The sequence below is a fragment of the Schistocerca gregaria genome, chromosome X (genome assembly GCF_023897955.1).
Source record: "Schistocerca gregaria isolate iqSchGreg1 chromosome X, iqSchGreg1.2, whole genome shotgun sequence".
Taxonomy (NCBI): Eukaryota; Metazoa; Arthropoda; class Insecta; order Orthoptera; family Acrididae; genus Schistocerca; species Schistocerca gregaria.
In genome coordinates, this window is record NC_064931.1 from 651,228,294 (window position 1) to 651,245,634 (window position 17,341).

Sequence of the window (17,341 nt, forward strand, 5' to 3'; positions counted from 1 at the left end):
TTAAAACATTACACTTTATGTCGAAACAAACCTGCAAAGATGTGATTACACTTTCATTTAACAAAACAACACTGTACCTGCACTTTATCAAACTGTGAGGCACTTCCATCACATGCAAATAAATTTTATGAAATTTTGTTGACTGAAGTGCCATGACAGTATTTTTCTGTTGTGGGTAAGTACAGTTGCACAGTACCTCTTAGTGTCATCTTGTGCAACACTGTTTCCCATTTGTAGTAATATCTACAGTAAAATAGCTGGTAAAGATTCTTTGACAACACTATGATGTTTTACTCAGTTATGCCAGTAATAGAAATTTAGAACCTGTTATAAATCTAACTATTTCAGATATCTTCACAAAATGGGAAAGAAGGGTATGACTTACGGTATGTTGTTCTAGTATGAAGACTATTGTATACTGAACTGCACCAATAAAAAATGTACTTTAGTCTTTACACAGATTGTAATCACTGCTTATAGCCTCTTATGAGAACTGCTACAGTACAATGGATTTGCAGCTTTTAATTATGGCCTAGCTATAATAGTACTTTCCATCATCATACTTGGGCAGCAAAATAGATCTTGCTGCAAGGTAATGCATGCCGTAAGCAAGCATACAACTATTTCAAACTGGACCACAGAATATATAGCCACCTTTTCTTCTTTGGATAAGAGCTGTTTAAAACCCACTGCAGAATTAATAGTAGCAACTTTATCTCATCCATACAAGGCTTTTGTAACAATTATGCTCAATTTTGCCACCACCTCGTACTTTAGATATTTAACATTTAACACGTAACATGAGACTGTCTATCCACACTACTTAGAGAATTTTCTAGTGAGTAAAAAGGCAGTAATTTTGCCATCAAAATCCATTTGTGGAGAAGTCCCTACTGATTATGTGTTAAAACTAAATTCTTGACTCTGTACATTTGTATTTACATAAGTTCATGATAATTACAATGACAAAAACAGTTTTACAAAATGCCTATAACAATAAACAAGTCACTGTTTAAACAGTAAAGTTCAAAAATATATCTACAATTTAAGATTGCTCATTTATCTGTTTGACAACAACACCATACAAAGCTAGGTTAGCTCAGTATATCACTGTTTCTGCTAGGTGGAAAAAGTGTACCATGCTTGCTGTAATATCTCACTGCTTTCTAAATGATGATCTCCATCTGTGCACGGCTAATACTCATAATAACAAGTTTAAAAAAAAAGTTCTTTGTTATTGAAATGAAACAGTTTACACAAGGTGGTAATGATACTTGTATTGCTACAACCTGTCCTTCTGGGTGCTTCACTTTTTTTGTCAGGCAGTGTATATGGCAGAGTGTGTGTGTGTGTGTGTGTGTGTGTGTGTGTGTGTGTGTGTGTGTGTGTGTGTGTGTGTGTGTGTGTGTGTGTTTTGTACTTAATGCAACAGTGTTTCTTCTTATATTTCACATGTTGCTGTTAATTTTTTTGGTGTTTTTAAAACTTGGCTTAAATGAAAAAAGAAATCGTTTCATTGTCAAGAGACAGCTTTTTTAATTTGAGGAGTTTTATTTGAGTGTGATTGGCCATTACTGCCTTTACTAGTAAATTACAGTTGTTCTTTATGTGGCCAATACAGGAAACTTGAAAGAAGTGAATAAAACTGAAAACTTAGTAAATCACAATCTTAGTCTCTTTGTTATTGTGAAAAGAAAAGAAAAAATCTAAAAAGTCATTATAATAGTGAACATCCATGTTTCAGCCACTATCCAAAACATCAAGAGATGGTTACCATTGCAAAGTAGCACAGTCATCTCATGCTTCATTCAAAGAGCTTGCCGATTTTATATACATGCTGAAGCCCAACCATATAATTCCAACTGCTGTACCACCTTCGAAGTCCAGACGTGAGGTGAGTGAAATAACATCATTTGTGTCATAGGTTTGTTGTATTGTAAATTTCATTCGCCCAATAACAGCAAGAAAACCATACTGCTCCAAAGTTCTCATGGCATAAATAATCCACATTCTACTCTGTGTAAAAACTTGTACTAATGCATGTGATTTAATTTGCCAATTATTATGTAGTATAGTCAGAACTAAATAATATTATCTACTTATCTACATCCCTTAGAAGACTGTAATGCACTGTTTCGTGGCAACAGGAAGGATGAATTAGTGCTAGTGCCGTGAGATGGTCCTACTCATTAAATGGGACATTATGCAGCTCTACGAAGAAAGAGGGGCTGACAGACTATGTTGTGCATTCACAAACAGGAAAGATGAGTGGTGGCCATTCACAAACAGGAAAGATGAGTGGTGGCTGCCAGATTCAGACTATTTCAACAAAATGAACCTGGAGTGTTTGGCAATTGCATGAAAGTCAGTTATAGTAAGACTGTATGTACTATTGCAGAAAGTTTATAGTCACAAAGCTGAAGAAGCCTGGTTCATATCTTATAAAATGGAATGTATTCTCTCACAGATGACACCTACCAGCACTCCTTTTTATTGTTAAATAGTATGCCCCTGTACACAATTTTCAGTGAAATCAAACTGGTCATGGATAGATTGTATATACACTGCTTAAGTATTTGTCAGCATTCTCCAATGACTGTCGTGATCTCTTCAATCCACTAAGGTACAGTTTTATGGAGAGGACATAACAAGGAGGAAATAATCTCTTCTGAGTCATTTATACCACAATGTCAATTTGTTGACTGACTTCAGACACTATCCCAGAGATGAGGACTGGAAAAATTGCTTTTTCAAATCTGCAATATAATGTGCTCTCTATTGGCCAATGGTCAGAAAGGTAGAAAATAACTGGAACATGCTCACTGCCACAGAGATGACCATGGACATCCCATATGAACTAGGAGCTGATAATTACAATACGAATTATAGGCCCATGCTGGAGTGCACAGCATGTGCAGTGTTGAACTATATTATTAGCTAAATTAAGTAGGTTAACATTAATATAGAACCAAGTAATGTATTATATTTATAAAGCCAATGACATGTTCCATATCATGCCAAGACATCACAATTATGGTTAATGAAATACACAAATAATAATCAGTTCACAAACTAGTATTTGAAGCACCTCATAAATGGTGAAACACAGAGCCTGATACTCCTTGGTATATTTCACCTCTGACCAAATAATCAGTTCAACACTTTAATTAAAAGGGACTCTATCTACATCTTTCCAACAGCTGCAACTTCACTAAACTGTTTCCAATGTATTCTGTGAGTAACAAGAGTTTTGTGACTTAAAAGTTTATTTATCTCTTCAAGGGCACACCAGATACTAGGCATACTGCTTTCCTCAACTTCATCTCACATGGTTTTCTCCACATTGCATTGCAAAGGAAGGAAACAGATAGGATTGTAGCTCTCCATATCAAAAATGTTGTTGCCATATAGTGTGACATGGCCATTTCCTAGTGGCCCAAAATCTGTAAAATTTGATCCACTTCATTATACATCATTTATGATGATGCCACCTGGCTCAAAGGTACTCCTAATGGGTGTCACCTTGCTATGACAATAGTTACCTGGCATGCAGCCTTTTCCTGGAGCCCCAATACCCTGGACAAGACACGCACAGTCCACAGCACAGACAGAGATTTCATAGCTGAGGCATCAGCAATGCAACCCCTGCATAATATGCAAGTTATGATCATTGTGTTTCCTTCATAATACCCTTGCTCCTTCCACAACTGTCTGGCTGCCATACTGGACATTGGGTGCTCGTACTGACCCACACAGGTGAGAGATACTTGGGGCTTTAATGCACAAAGAGTGCATCTGCTCTTCTACAAAACCTGTGGAAAATTGTGGTCAAAACCTGAAAGAGACTGAAGATGTTTTAAGCTGAAAGGATTAGAGTGGTATTTTGTCTATCTGAAGGTTGATTTTGTCAATAATACTTTACTCAATTTTGGAAGCTCAGCTTGTGAGAGACAATTCTCACATTCACCTTACAATGGGTAGGAACTAATGTGGGATGATTGTGCTCCCCCCCTATTCTATTATGTGAAGACCATGCCACATAATCTCCTTTGATGAATCAAGTGGTGCCAGTTGATGTGCATGTGGATTTTTCATAGTCTTATTCAACAATGCTGCATGTTGAAATGTCCGTGGAGGTGGAAATGGGCTTCGTCTATCCACAAAATGTTCCATGGCCATTCACTGCTCACTTCCACGTGAGCAAGAAATTCCAGAGTGAATGTTTGTCTTGCTGGCAGGTCAGCAGGAAGCAACTCCTGAACATGAGTGACCACGTATGGACAGCAGTTCAGGATATTTTGTAGGATCTTATGCACTATACTTACTGGCATGTGCAATTTTTGAACAATTCTCCATGCACTGCATGTTTGTACACCACTACTCAACCCCTCCTGCCATGTTGTGGCCAGGTGTTCGAACATAGGGTTACGTTGTTGCAAATTGATTCATTTTTCCCTTCTCCATCATCACTTAAAGTTTTGAGATCATCATGGAAACATCTTCTACAGAAACACTGCAACCATATGGATATTAATATTCTTATGTGCACTAAACCAATGATACAAAACAGTCATTTACTTGAAACAAAGATTGCAGCATTGTCAGCCATTAACCTTTGCGTCTCACTGTCACCATATGCAGACAGTTTCTGAGTTATAATGTTACGTCAATGGATACTGATAAATGAAAGATCCATGGAGCCATCTGTGAAGCATAAAATTGATCTCTGTTGTATGGTATGAACACACATTGTGTTCAGAACTATATACCATCCTAACTTCTACTTAGGCATTTTTTTTTTTTTAAATGGTTGAGCAATTCTGATGCCTGGCTCTCTTTTAAGGTGATACGTTGACATACTACCCATGAATACATCTGCTGAAATCCAGCTGTATGGCAAAGCTCAATGCTCTTAGGTACCTCAGTTGAACTACCTGGCAAGGTTATCCCATGATTCTTTAGCATGATGATGATGATTGATAGGTAAAGGCTAGATTTAAAGCAGACAAAGTTTCTTTAGTCTGACTGGGATTCTATTCTGTGACTTTTGGTTACAGGGCATCAGCTTTACAGCCATACCACCACACCTGACATTTACATGATCAAACATCTTCAATTTTATTGCAATTAGACTAGGGATGTGTTGTATACAGATCTGTCATGCCATCAGTGAAACCTTCTCTCTCTCTCTCTCTCTCTCTCTCTCTCTCTCTCTCTCTCTCTGGCATTAGAAGCACTGACACTACTTATGTGTTTGGTTGCACTGGTGACTATGAAAAATTATGTTTGCTGAATGCATGCTGTGTGTTCACTTTCAATTTGATAGCTTTCATCTGGGTTTAGCAATGCATCAAAATTCAGGAAACTAAGAATTTCCTTGTTCCATAACTCAATGTAATGTTTGCAAACTAGTACTCAGTGCTATCCATAGAACATATTTGCATAAAAAATACAAGATTTTGTCATGTTTAATTTGGATATGAAGTCAGGTTGGCTGTCTGGGAAATGAGCGTACCAACAAAAAGGACACAGAGGTTGCCACAACAGAATTTTATGTTGGGTGGCAAGCCACTGCAACCTCAGACAAATTAAGGATGATTAAGGTGACCACCACTGCATGGAAGACTTTGTTTATTAGAAGAATCTGTCAGACTGTTCATTGGCTGCACCATATTCTGTTGAGTATTTATCTTAAGATACTTTCTGTGTCCATCTAGACTCTCTTCTTCCAAAATTCTGCAGCTTCAATGGCATTATCATTGCACAAAAATAGATCTCCCACTGTGCAAACAAACTTCATTCGTGGGTACATGAGCAAATGTTTAGTCATCTGTGTTTCTCTGCATTCACACTGGTCATCTTCAGAATAGCCCCACTTAACCAAGTCTAGTTTGTATTTTGTGCCTCCTGTTCTTAACCTATTCAGTGTTCCCCATGTAATATACTGCCCTTGTTTGACTTTCTCTTTGGGGTATAGGTTTGTTTTGTGCGATGGACAATCATTAAGATTCACAGAGGGCCTCAGGTTGGCCTTCTAGCATTACTGTCCATTTGATAAAGCTCTTCCTTGACTTAAGATGAGTTGGAACTGTTTGGTGTATATACGTTAAGTGCTGTGGGTCAGTTTGCAGTTTTTTTCCTTTCTGTTTCACTGATGATTTTGTAGCTGATATTTGGTGAAGCTTTGGCTGCAAGTGGGCAAATTTTGTGGATAGGCATGGGTCTCAGGCATCTGGTGACAATCCTGACAGTCTCATGTAAAGTGATGTCTACTTGTTTGGAGTAGCAAGACACCTCTCATACAAATTTTCTGTCTTCAAAACAGAGTCCCATTGTTGAATATCAAAGAACTTCAGGCTGTGAAACCCACGTTAAACCAGTCAGTTTAAGTATAATATTGTTCTGTGCACTTAACAATCCTTTTAGATCAGTACTGAGTTTTTTAAATGACACTGTAGAGTCTTGGTTGACTTCCAAGTATTTTGATTCAGTGTTGAGTTTAGTCCCTCTCCATTCTATTTCAAACTGTCTTGAGGCTTCTCCATTAAACAGGTGGAACACGCATCCTTGAGTTTTTTCTGGCTCATGTCTCTGGTCATTTTCTTTGTAGTAGTTCCCCAAAGTATCCAAAGCCTCTATCAGTTACTTTCAACCTCTTAAAATGTTCTTCCTTAAGCAGTATTAGCAGTGTTGCCTGCTTGTATGAATTTTTTTTATTTCTAGTTGGTGTGGCTGGTCATTTGTGTTCATTTTATACAGAATAAGGGAAATAATGCTTCCTTGTGGTAATCCATTTGTTTGGTTTCTCCATCTACTTTTCTTCTCTTATTGGGTTACATAGAATCTTTGATTCTGCAGTTTGCCTATTAACATGTAAGTCAGTCAAATGTCCTTTGTTATTTCATAGACTTTCATCTTATGACGAAAGGACTCAACTCGGAGAGTGAGTGAGCAAGTGAGTGAGTGTTGCCACACTGATTACAGCCCATATACTCAATGTGCCACGATGGACAAACTGTGGAGGAAATGGATGCAATGGATGCTAAATAATTTCCTACATCCTCCCCCCATCCTGAGGGATGAAATTGCTGTTTGACAAACTTGGAGGTTTGAAGGAAAGTAGCTTTTCACCAGAAAATTGAATGAACTTTCTAGTTCTGTGTCTGTCAGGATAGGTGTGGTGTGAAAGCCTCTCCTGCAGTATCAGCTAAAAGGGTCCTCCAGCTTGGTGCTTCTCCTGCATAGAGATTACTAACGATTTTTGTTACACTTTTTTAATTCTCTCTTAATTTTTTAATTCCTTTAAGTTCTTAACCCCTTTCATCTACTGAAAATGTTACTTATTTTTTCTAGCAAAAAATAACATTGCTGGACATTTGTTTTATATTTGGGTACTGTACAGTCTTGGCAATAACCTCAATGCTACCTGTAGGAGGCCACTAGATGCTCATATTGTTGTTACGAAGTATTAAACATCTCTATTTGATGTCAATCTTGGGTGTACGTGGAGGCAGTTCCCTTTCTTGCAATATCTAGATGGACAGTCTCCTGTGTGGACAGTCTCAAACATGGGGTTCTGCAGCAGGTGACCCCCACATGTTCTCATGTTGACCCAGTGACATCATCAGAAACTTTTTCAATGGGCGCAGGATCATCTATATTGGACTGTGCATCAATAGAAACTTATTGCCTGGTTGGATGAATGACATTTTTGTTATACCAGATAGATGGTCATGTCAGGATACACCATCATCCAGGCAAACAGATCCTCAAAGCATGCACTGTGCTACACCCACACAGGATAGTGGGGGTTGTATTATGCTGCAGGTTACATTCAACTGGGCTTCTGTGCGACCTGTAGTAGTAATTGAAGGCCCCATAACAGACATGCACTACATTAACATTATTGCAGATGACCTCCATCTCTTCATGCTTAAACTATATTGTCCCATTGAAAGTAAATTGATGTTAGGCAGTGTTTAAAGACATCTGCCTTGTTCTTTGTAAAAGTACTTTTTAACTAAAAAATCACCTCATTAAGAGAAACAATAGTAAATAGTGATACAGCGTCAAAACTCTTGGACTAAATCTGAAAGATTTTTTTTTATAAATGACAGGAATCTTTAATGTACAGGTCAGTTTTTCCTATAAATGGCTGCTGGAGAGTGGCCAAGTGTTTGGCAGTCCCATAGGTTGGACAATCAATAGCACTACCAACTGGTCTTAATGGAATGCCGGGTTTGTATGTGTTTGGTAAACCGTACAGTCTTGGTGGCAATGCTTGTGATGTGATGAGACCTTTCTTGTTAATTGGAGAAATTGATTTTTGTTAGCTTGTTCAGCATCGTAAGAATGTAAGTTGCAATGTCTCCTTCTCTGTATCTTCCGGGTTCTAGTATACTGCAGTAGTCTTGTTTCTGGCATTGCTCCTTTCTGCTGAAAAAATTAGTGTGTCTTGATCAGAGCTCAAATCTCAGAGAGCATACATCTCATATTTCATTAATATACTGCTAGGTGGTTTACTTCTAAGTAACATCCAGGTTGATTCTGTGCATATTTCATCTATAGCTGGTTTAGATAAAAAACAAATTCCAGCTTTGATATTAACAATAATGTCTTCTGTTAGTATTCTAGATGGTACAGCTGCATAGTTTCCCCCTTTGGTAAGTACATCAATATCATTTTTTGACAGAAACCATATCTGAAGGTAGGAAAGTTACTCTTATCTTTTGCAAACTATCAATTTTCTTCGTGACAGAGCACTTCATCACTGGCCTCCAAGAAGCCCTGATCTTACCCGCTGTTTCGGCCACCTCTCCCAGCCACCATTGATGATTTGAAACGAGAAATAACGGCAGCTATCCAAACTGTTACGCCTGATATGCTACAGAGTGTGGAACGAGTTGGAGTATCGGGTTGATATTGCTAGAGTGTCTGGAGGGGGCCATATTGAACATCTCTGAACTTGTTTTTGAGTGAAAAAAAAAAACCTTTTTAAATACTCTTTGTAATGATGAATAACAGAAGGTTATATTATGTTTCTTTCATTAAATACACATTTTTAAAGTTGTGGTATTCTTTTTGAATCACCCTGTATATTGGTTAGCTCAAGTGTGGAATCAGGTAAGTCATCACACATTATGAAAAGATAAGCTTTTAATTTTCCTATCAGTGATACTATATATATCTTTAGATGTTAAATAGTTAGCAGTGCTTTGTTGGTGCTCTGCAGTTGTCTGCTTGATTTAAGGCATGAAGGGACTGTAAAGTCATTGAAGAACTCCATAAACAGGTGAAACAATTACAGTCATTGTCATGTAATATGATTTTTTGATCACTGCAAGTGGTAAACACTGTATTCCATCTACCATCCATATGTTGTATGAGATTATTGATGAGTTTCAGGGGATCATTTTTCCACTCCTGTAAAAGAGCAATCTCCATTTATGAAATGATCAAGGGAGATGCTCGTTAGTTGTAGTAAGTCAATCCAAAATGTAACGGGTTTCAAATCTGGGTGCTTGTTGATCTCAGCATTCATCCTTCTTGCCCACCAACCAGTAATTTCACTCTTTTTAGCATGAACATTGTCATCCATGAAATGGAAAGCACCTCCAGTGACATCAGAATATACCAGAAAGAAATATTGGAAGACCTCACCCCTTTATCTTAAAGGTTAAAAGAACTGTTTTGGGTTACATGGAGGTCCTATATCCATTGCCGCTGACTTTTGTCCCCTCTATCAGTTCAGCAGTTTCACAATGGGATGTTTTGTATACAAATTTTCAGTTTACCATCATCATTGTGTGATCTGAGTTGTGTAACCGATGCCAAGTCAGTTTCAAATGTAACTTTCAGCAGTGGCCTGTTATCTGAACTGCAGTGGCACTGAATCTCTGTAACACCATGTTAATTTGCATTTCTTTGGTTGCTAACAGTATGAAGAAATTCACAGATTTATTATGTAAGTCATTGAAACTGTCTTTAATGTGATGTCCTACAAATTTAGTGATAAGGAAACTGTAAGAAGCAAATTACGTTGTATTAAGTTTGGCAGACTTGAAGAAAAAAATATAATTAGATGATAAATATGTTCAGTGATAGTTTGTAATCATTTGTGAACTGTGTTACAGGTGCTGAAAATACTTAAAGAACTGCTTTCAAATACTGTAAGTATGTGATGAATCGCCCCTAATTACTTTTTATATCCAAACAAAACTTGGATTTTGAATTTTCATTTATTTTACATTCTCTCTGGAGTTATTTCTAGAAAAGTTAGAAATAACATGTCTGCAGTCATATTTAAATTGGAAATGTTCACTGTTTATAAGCCTTGAGTGAAAAATTTGTAAATTGTTCTCCTAAATTATAGCCCTCAACACACTGATGAAAATACCTGGATGACATGAATGAAGTGTATAGTGACATCATTGTGACATTGTGTAGTAAAGTATGTACTTACATTAAGAAAGAATTCATGTCCTGTACTTGAAGGCATAAGTACTGTCATATTATAGTATTTGCTTTCTTGCTAGTATGACTTCCATTTACACGTGTGATCTATATTCGAGGGAAGTAAAAACATTGTAATAAATATACTAATGTGTGAAAACTGGAACACCATGTAGGATGTGTGTGACTGTAATATACTTTATACTGCAGATTAAGTACTTGACAATGCACAAATGGCTTGTATTGAAGAGCTGTGCATTATGTCAAGCTTTAAGAATTCAGAATGATGTTAAATGCCCACATGTTGTAATCAGGCACTCTCAATGTGGAATGGAACCAAAAATGGCCTGGGTACATTTATGCACATATGTTGTGTAATGTGTCCATGAAGCTTTGACAATATTTGCTGGTAAACTGTGATGGACAGACTGCCAACCAACCATATCTGAGACATGGTCAGGGGGATGACATATCAAGTGAACTGTAGTATAAATTTCTTCTGCAGACACTGTATAGAATCATATAGGTATCCCATCAGACCCATTCAGTTTTTAAGTTATTTTAACTAATTTTCTGTCTCACTTATTTTGATATCCATCATTTTGGCATTTATACAATGATCTGATGGAGGGATCACAGCATAATGCTCCACAGTGAAACAACTTTGGAAAAATTAGTTTAGTGTTTTGGCTTTCGGTTGTCCTCCATTTTGAAGCTATTATGGTCACTGAATGTCTGGGAAGACAACTCTAATCTGTTTTCTGATTTAAAATTAGGCCAAAACTAACTAGGATTTTCTGCCACAGTGGTAGATAGAATTTTACTTTCGAATTTGTTGAATGATTTGTGCAGGGCTCTCCTGATGCTCATTTTGCCTTGATTAAATTTAGATTTGTCTAAAGTGCTTTGACTAAATTTAAATCTGTGATACAGGTCTCTCTGCTTTCAGAGCATCTTTCTAACATGGATGTTGAACTAAACTGGGTCTTTCCTATCCCTCACAACTTTGCTCAGCTACAAAGCTGTCTAAGGCACACTACAGTACTCTTGAACTTTGACCATGTATACTCAATATTTTCAATCTCACAGTTGAATATTTGATGTGTTAATGCTCAGATAATTTTAAATATGTTTGTTGTTATTCTTACTAAGCAGATAATCCTTCAGTGGAACTGTAATGGCTACCATTGCCACCTGGCTGATCTCCATCAGTTAATGGCTACTTACTCTGCACTCGGTATGACATTACAGGAGACACGGTTCTCAGAAACCTAAATCCTTACTATTCAAAATTATAAATTCTACTGCATTAACACTGAGAGGGGATCGTGAGGAGTCTGCACACTCATATGTTCTAACACTTTTAGTAAACAAGTGCCACTGAACATTGTATTAGAAACTGTGGCTCTGTGTGTCCACATGCCAGTTAAGTGGAACAACTGCCTATACCCTTCCTCCTACTGGGGGACTCCAATTCCCACAACCCTCTGTGGAGCAGTGGGACAGCACAACCATATCAATAATAGTGCAATTAATTTCGGAAATGGAAGTCCTTTCTAATATTGGAGCCATAACACACATCAGTACAGCCCATGGAACATGTTCAGTCATAGATATTGCAGCTTTCGGGCTGAACATCTCGCCCTTGATCCTGTGGTGCATCCATGGTGACCTCTGTGACAGCAACCACTTTCCTATCACTCGTTCTTTCTCAAACAACCAACCAATGAAATATGCACTGTGTTGGTCACTTTGGAAAGCCAATGGCAAACTTCCACCTCCAAAGCAACTTTTGAAGCCAATTAAGAGAAGGATGTCAAAGGATTGGTACTAGATGCTATTAACACGATTATACATAGTACAGAAGTAATCATACCTTAGTCTTCAGGCCATCCCTACTGAAAACCTGTGTCATAGTAGTCTGAAGAAATAACTGCAGCTATCAGAGAGCATTGACGTGTGCTTCAGCAACATAAGTGTCGAACTTCTTTCATATATTTAATAGCATTAAAGAGACATCAAGTGAAGGCACTTTTTTTTCTAATAAAAAAGTAAAGCAGGAGTGTTTGGAGCAGTACGCATCATCTATGAGGGCCCACACCTCATTGCCTGAAGTATGGACTAAACTCTGCTGTATTTGTGGCCATTCACTATCCACAGTAGTTTCTAGCTTCTCTTTCAATGGTGACATCTATACTGATCCTACAGTCATTGTTGAATGTTCCACATCACATTTTGCCAAAGTATTTGCTTGCAGTAACTACCATCCTAATTTTCTAACCCAAAAACACCTGGTTGAGCAAAACTACTTACCCTTCCATACACAAGGATTGAAACATACTATGTTCCATGTAGTGAATGGAAACTCAGCAGCACTTCAGAAGTGTGTCAAGACACAGCCTCTGGACCTGATAAAATTGTGAACCAGTTTGCTTAAAAACACCTTAGCACTTAGAACTTTATGAACCGCATACGACATGATTTATTTAACAACACATGAAACTTCTGCAAGTGTTCTGTACATTAACAGTTTTGTATCTGTGAAATCTACCAAACAATTAAATTTATTGTGTGGTGTATCTTGTTACTCTGGTGAATGCTGCATACTCAACTCTCTAATGGTTTCAAACATTAATCCTCATTTTGAAAATTTGTACACATAAAGGTTTGTGAAGTACCATACTGATTATAGCTTAATAAAAAGTAAATTTAAATTGCCTTTCATTTACTTGGGAATTCCATTTTGACCCGTATTTCTCTACATGCAGCTTCTTTCCACATTGTGTCACTGTAGCAACAGTCACTCATATCACAGAGTTCAGGGTGGTAACAAACCAACTTGATTAAACATTTGTTGAATTCTGTATTATAAATCTAAAATAAAAAAATAACAACAAATGCCACAAACCTGTGATAGTAGATGAAACGTAAAATGGAACTGAAACACAACAGCAGCCACAGGTGACGCAAACACTGGTATATGCAGAGAACTCCAAAATATAGGCAGAATGTAAACAAATATGAAGGCCGTCTTTGTCAACAGCAACTTGGCCATTGAAACATTCTTCTTGAAAAATGCTGGTGTGGTGATAGCATGTTGTGATGAGATGGTTGCATTCCTTTGACGGCATGTGTGAATGACACCATTTGAATTACAGGGGAGGGTCTTTTGACATGACATTGACATTCCATCAGGTGTGAATGAGCCTTAATAGTGACTACGTAAATGAAACATTAACAACCAAAGATGGTTATGTTGTTGCCTCAATATAATTATAAATTTCCAGATACTAGTTTAGGGATGTGGGTGGAAGGATAGGAGTCTGTTAGATAGTAAACTATGGAGATGAGTGGTAGGAGTTGAGGTGTACTGTGGAAATTACAATCAGTGGGAAAGACAGAGGGTGAGGAATAGAGTGTCATGTGGTTAGGGCAGTGGTTACAAGAATAAAGTGATGGGGATGGATGGAGAGGGAAATGAGGGAGGAGCCCTTACGTGGAGTGGAGGAGGTGGGGAGGAATTAAAATTGGTAAGAGGGATAAATTTCAGGGCAGATCTCATTGTCTGGGAGGGGAGATCGTTGAAGTTGCATCAGGATAGGATATGGAGCATATGTATGTGTAGCGACAGATGCATTTGTGAAGGCATGGCAGCAGACCAGGGTTGGTGATCAGAGGGGAGACAATAGGATTATTGGAATGTAGTTTGCAGACAGTAAAGGGGATATGGAGATGTTTGATGTCAGTGAAGAAGGGTGAGAATTTGATGATATGGTAGAGTATCGATGGTGGAAGGTAAACGGAGGAAAGTGAGACAAAGTGCAATGCATTTGAGGATTTGGAGGGCAGAAATCCGTGCAGCATTTGCATGGCAGAAGATAGGGTGGATCAGGGTTTTGTAGGCGTGGAGGATTGAGATTACACCCCCCCCCCCTCCCTCTAAGTCTGGCCTTTGAGTGGTTTTAGTCTGCTGGTGTGGAAGGACCTGGTGCACCAGCTTATGCATACAGCCGTCTGCACATGACACAGCACTGGCTGTGCTGTCTATGCCGAGTAGGGTGGCCTCTTTAGGCTGGCCATCCTGGCACACACAGTGTAGTTGTGTGCACTCACTGTATAGGGTTACAACATTTTTGCTTATTATTTTATTTTTATCTTTCAGGTGGCTGCAGAGAACATCCAGCAAGACTCGTGTAGTGCTATGGAATCTGATACTAGTAGTGATGAAAGTTTTGAGCTGAGGATTGAAAGTGTAGAGGAACACTTATGTGATGAACTGCTAAATTTTTAGACCATTTACTTGTATTTATGACACTATTTTTACAGTTTGATTTGAAAAATAAAATGTGTAACATTGTAAACAATCTAATTGTGATACGATGTATACAAACAAATTACCTGCAAATACAAGTAAGTTATCTACTGCAAATGATATACAGAAATATTTTTTAACCTTTAGAAACTAGCTGTGATATTTTTATGGTGTTTAGAGAGACATTATAATGTCGCTCTTATTTTGAATCAACTGAAAGCATTAAAAATAATGATTTTACTCTTTATACAAAGACTGGATGTTAGTGCTACATGTTTTGCCATTGGATTTTGTAAAATGGAGCAATAGTTTCAATAAAAATGGTGAAAACAGTATTGCTAGTATAGTCTTTTTTCTGGTGATGTCTTTTTTTACTGTTAAAGGACAGTGCAAATGCAATGAATATTTGCAATTAAATAGAGATGTATTTATCAGAAAGCATGTTTGTTTGAGAGATTATTACTCAAGATACTATATTACATTATCTTTCAAACTAAATGCCCGCATCTTTTCCAAAAAAAATCATTAGTATTCTGAGGAAAAAGTATTTAGCTTGAAAAGTGATTCCAATTGAGGAAATAATTTGAAAATATGGCACTAGAATTTCTATGAGTTTTTGGTGCTTTACATGCTTTAATCTGAAACATAAACTACATATTTCTTTGCACATATTTTGTATTTAAATCTTCATTCAACAAACTTGAGTTACACACATTAACTGTGTGATAGAAAATTAGAATATTATCCATATTTTGTTAGCCTTGCCAATCGTGAAGTGGAGGAGCAAGTATTTTACAATATAGTTCTCACTTTCTCATTATATGCTCAGGCAGCGTAGAAGAGTAGAATTAAGATACTTGGAACTGGAATGTATGGTACTAAATGGCATGATAATTGATAAAACACACATTCATATAGTACATTATTCTCCAATAATGCTATTGTCTAAATTGTTGTTGCCATCTTTTATTAAATTATTTTCCATCAGTGTTACATGAATTATGGAAATTCTGAACTATGACAACAATCCAACATTACAGATATTCTAAAACAATAGAAACACTAAATTTTTAATAATATAGATGCTAGTTATATTTGTAATAAATGACTAATAAACTCTTATTAGCTGCAGGAGATTTTGGTTTCTTTATATATCATTAGCACGGTTTTTATTGATAACAGAATGTATTTATAAAACATGCTGTTCTTATAATGATGTTGAGTGGGGCATTTAATGGTATTATTTGTTACTACAAATAATACCATTCTCTAAAGTCTTTATCATGCTTGTGATATAATTTTCTTCCTTGCATAACAAATTATGAAGCCATTTGATATTTGTAACCAGCCAGTATTGGCTTCTGTCGTAGAACTATCAGTTTCTCTTTTAGGCACCCACTTCAGATTCCTCAGCAATGGAACAGCATCAGATCAGCAGTATGAAGTCTAGTTAAGGGCTGACTGAATAATTAAAAAGAAGAGTGAGTGAGAAAAGTAGTGCAGTAGTTGCAGCACTGATGAGACCACACGGCAATAGGATTTTTGTAATTTTTTATATTTATGGTAGGTGAAGTTCAAAAGTCGAGTATCAATAACCCAAAGCAATTTGCTGCAACTCTCAAAAATTCTTGAGAACAATGACTTTTAAGTTTTCTGAGTGCCTTTAATTCACCAAAGTTTGGATGATTTACCAATGGGCTCTGTGGTAGAATGCTCACCTACCATATGGGCAATGCAAATTTTTAAACAGAGGCGCATGTTCTGCAAAAATTTCTGTGAAGCATAAAATGTATGTAGGGGGGTGAAATATCAATAGCACTTGAGACTGGTAACGGGAGGACCGCTGCTTCGCATCCCATTTTGAACATTATTTTTTTTCTGTTCAACTACCAACATCATTTAAATATGAAATTCCTTAAATGTATGTTAATTAACACACCTCTAATTGTACTTTTTTTTTAAGAAAAAAGCACATCTTATTATTTTTAATTATATATTGCATGCACCAAAATTACTAGTCTTCATTGCAAAAATAACCAATGTTGCATAAAACATTGCTTAAATTAAAAATATTGGAAATTAATTTTTTGATGTTAATACATTTTATGCTTCTAGGAAATGCTTGTACGACATGCATCTTTATTTAAAAATTTGGGGCAGCCAGGTGTCGAGCCCAGGTCACACTTATGGCAAGTGAGCATTCTCCCACGTAGTCATGTGGACTGTCAAAAATGTGTCTTTGCCACAGTAAACTAAGGATACTAAGAAAACTTTGAAGTCAATATTCATGAGAATTTTTTAGAGTGCCATCAAACTGCTTTGGTTGATTGATGTTTGAATTCTGAACTGCACATACCATAAATATAAAAGAATTACAAAAATCCGATTGGCTTGTGGTCTCTCTGTGAACTCACATGATAGAGAAATGGTTTTCTAACCCCTGTCCAGCCAGCCAGGTTGAAGTTTCCCATGGTTTTCCTATATTTATTAAACACCTGCACACATGCTGTTTTTGAAAAGGATGTGGCCCTTTTATCTCCCCATTTTTGTCCATTTCAGAGCCTTTTCTCCAATGCC

The 17,341-nt window shown here is 37.1% G+C and overlaps 1 protein-coding gene across 1 annotated transcript in view; it reads left to right on the plus strand.

Moving 5' to 3' along the window:
* The window catches only part of LOC126297496 (protein artemis-like), an 80,225-nt gene extending 65,128 nt beyond the window's left edge, over nucleotides 1-15,097 (plus strand). The window contains exons 6-8 of the mRNA XM_049988381.1: nucleotides 1,745-1,894; nucleotides 10,134-10,169; nucleotides 14,615-15,097. Coding sequence (XP_049844338.1) covers nucleotides 1,745-1,894; nucleotides 10,134-10,169; nucleotides 14,615-14,743 — 315 coding nt within the window. The 3' untranslated portion in view covers nucleotides 14,744-15,097. The remainder of the gene's footprint in view (nucleotides 1-1,744; nucleotides 1,895-10,133; nucleotides 10,170-14,614) is intronic.
* The last annotated feature ends 2,244 nt before the right edge of the window (nucleotides 15,098-17,341 follow it).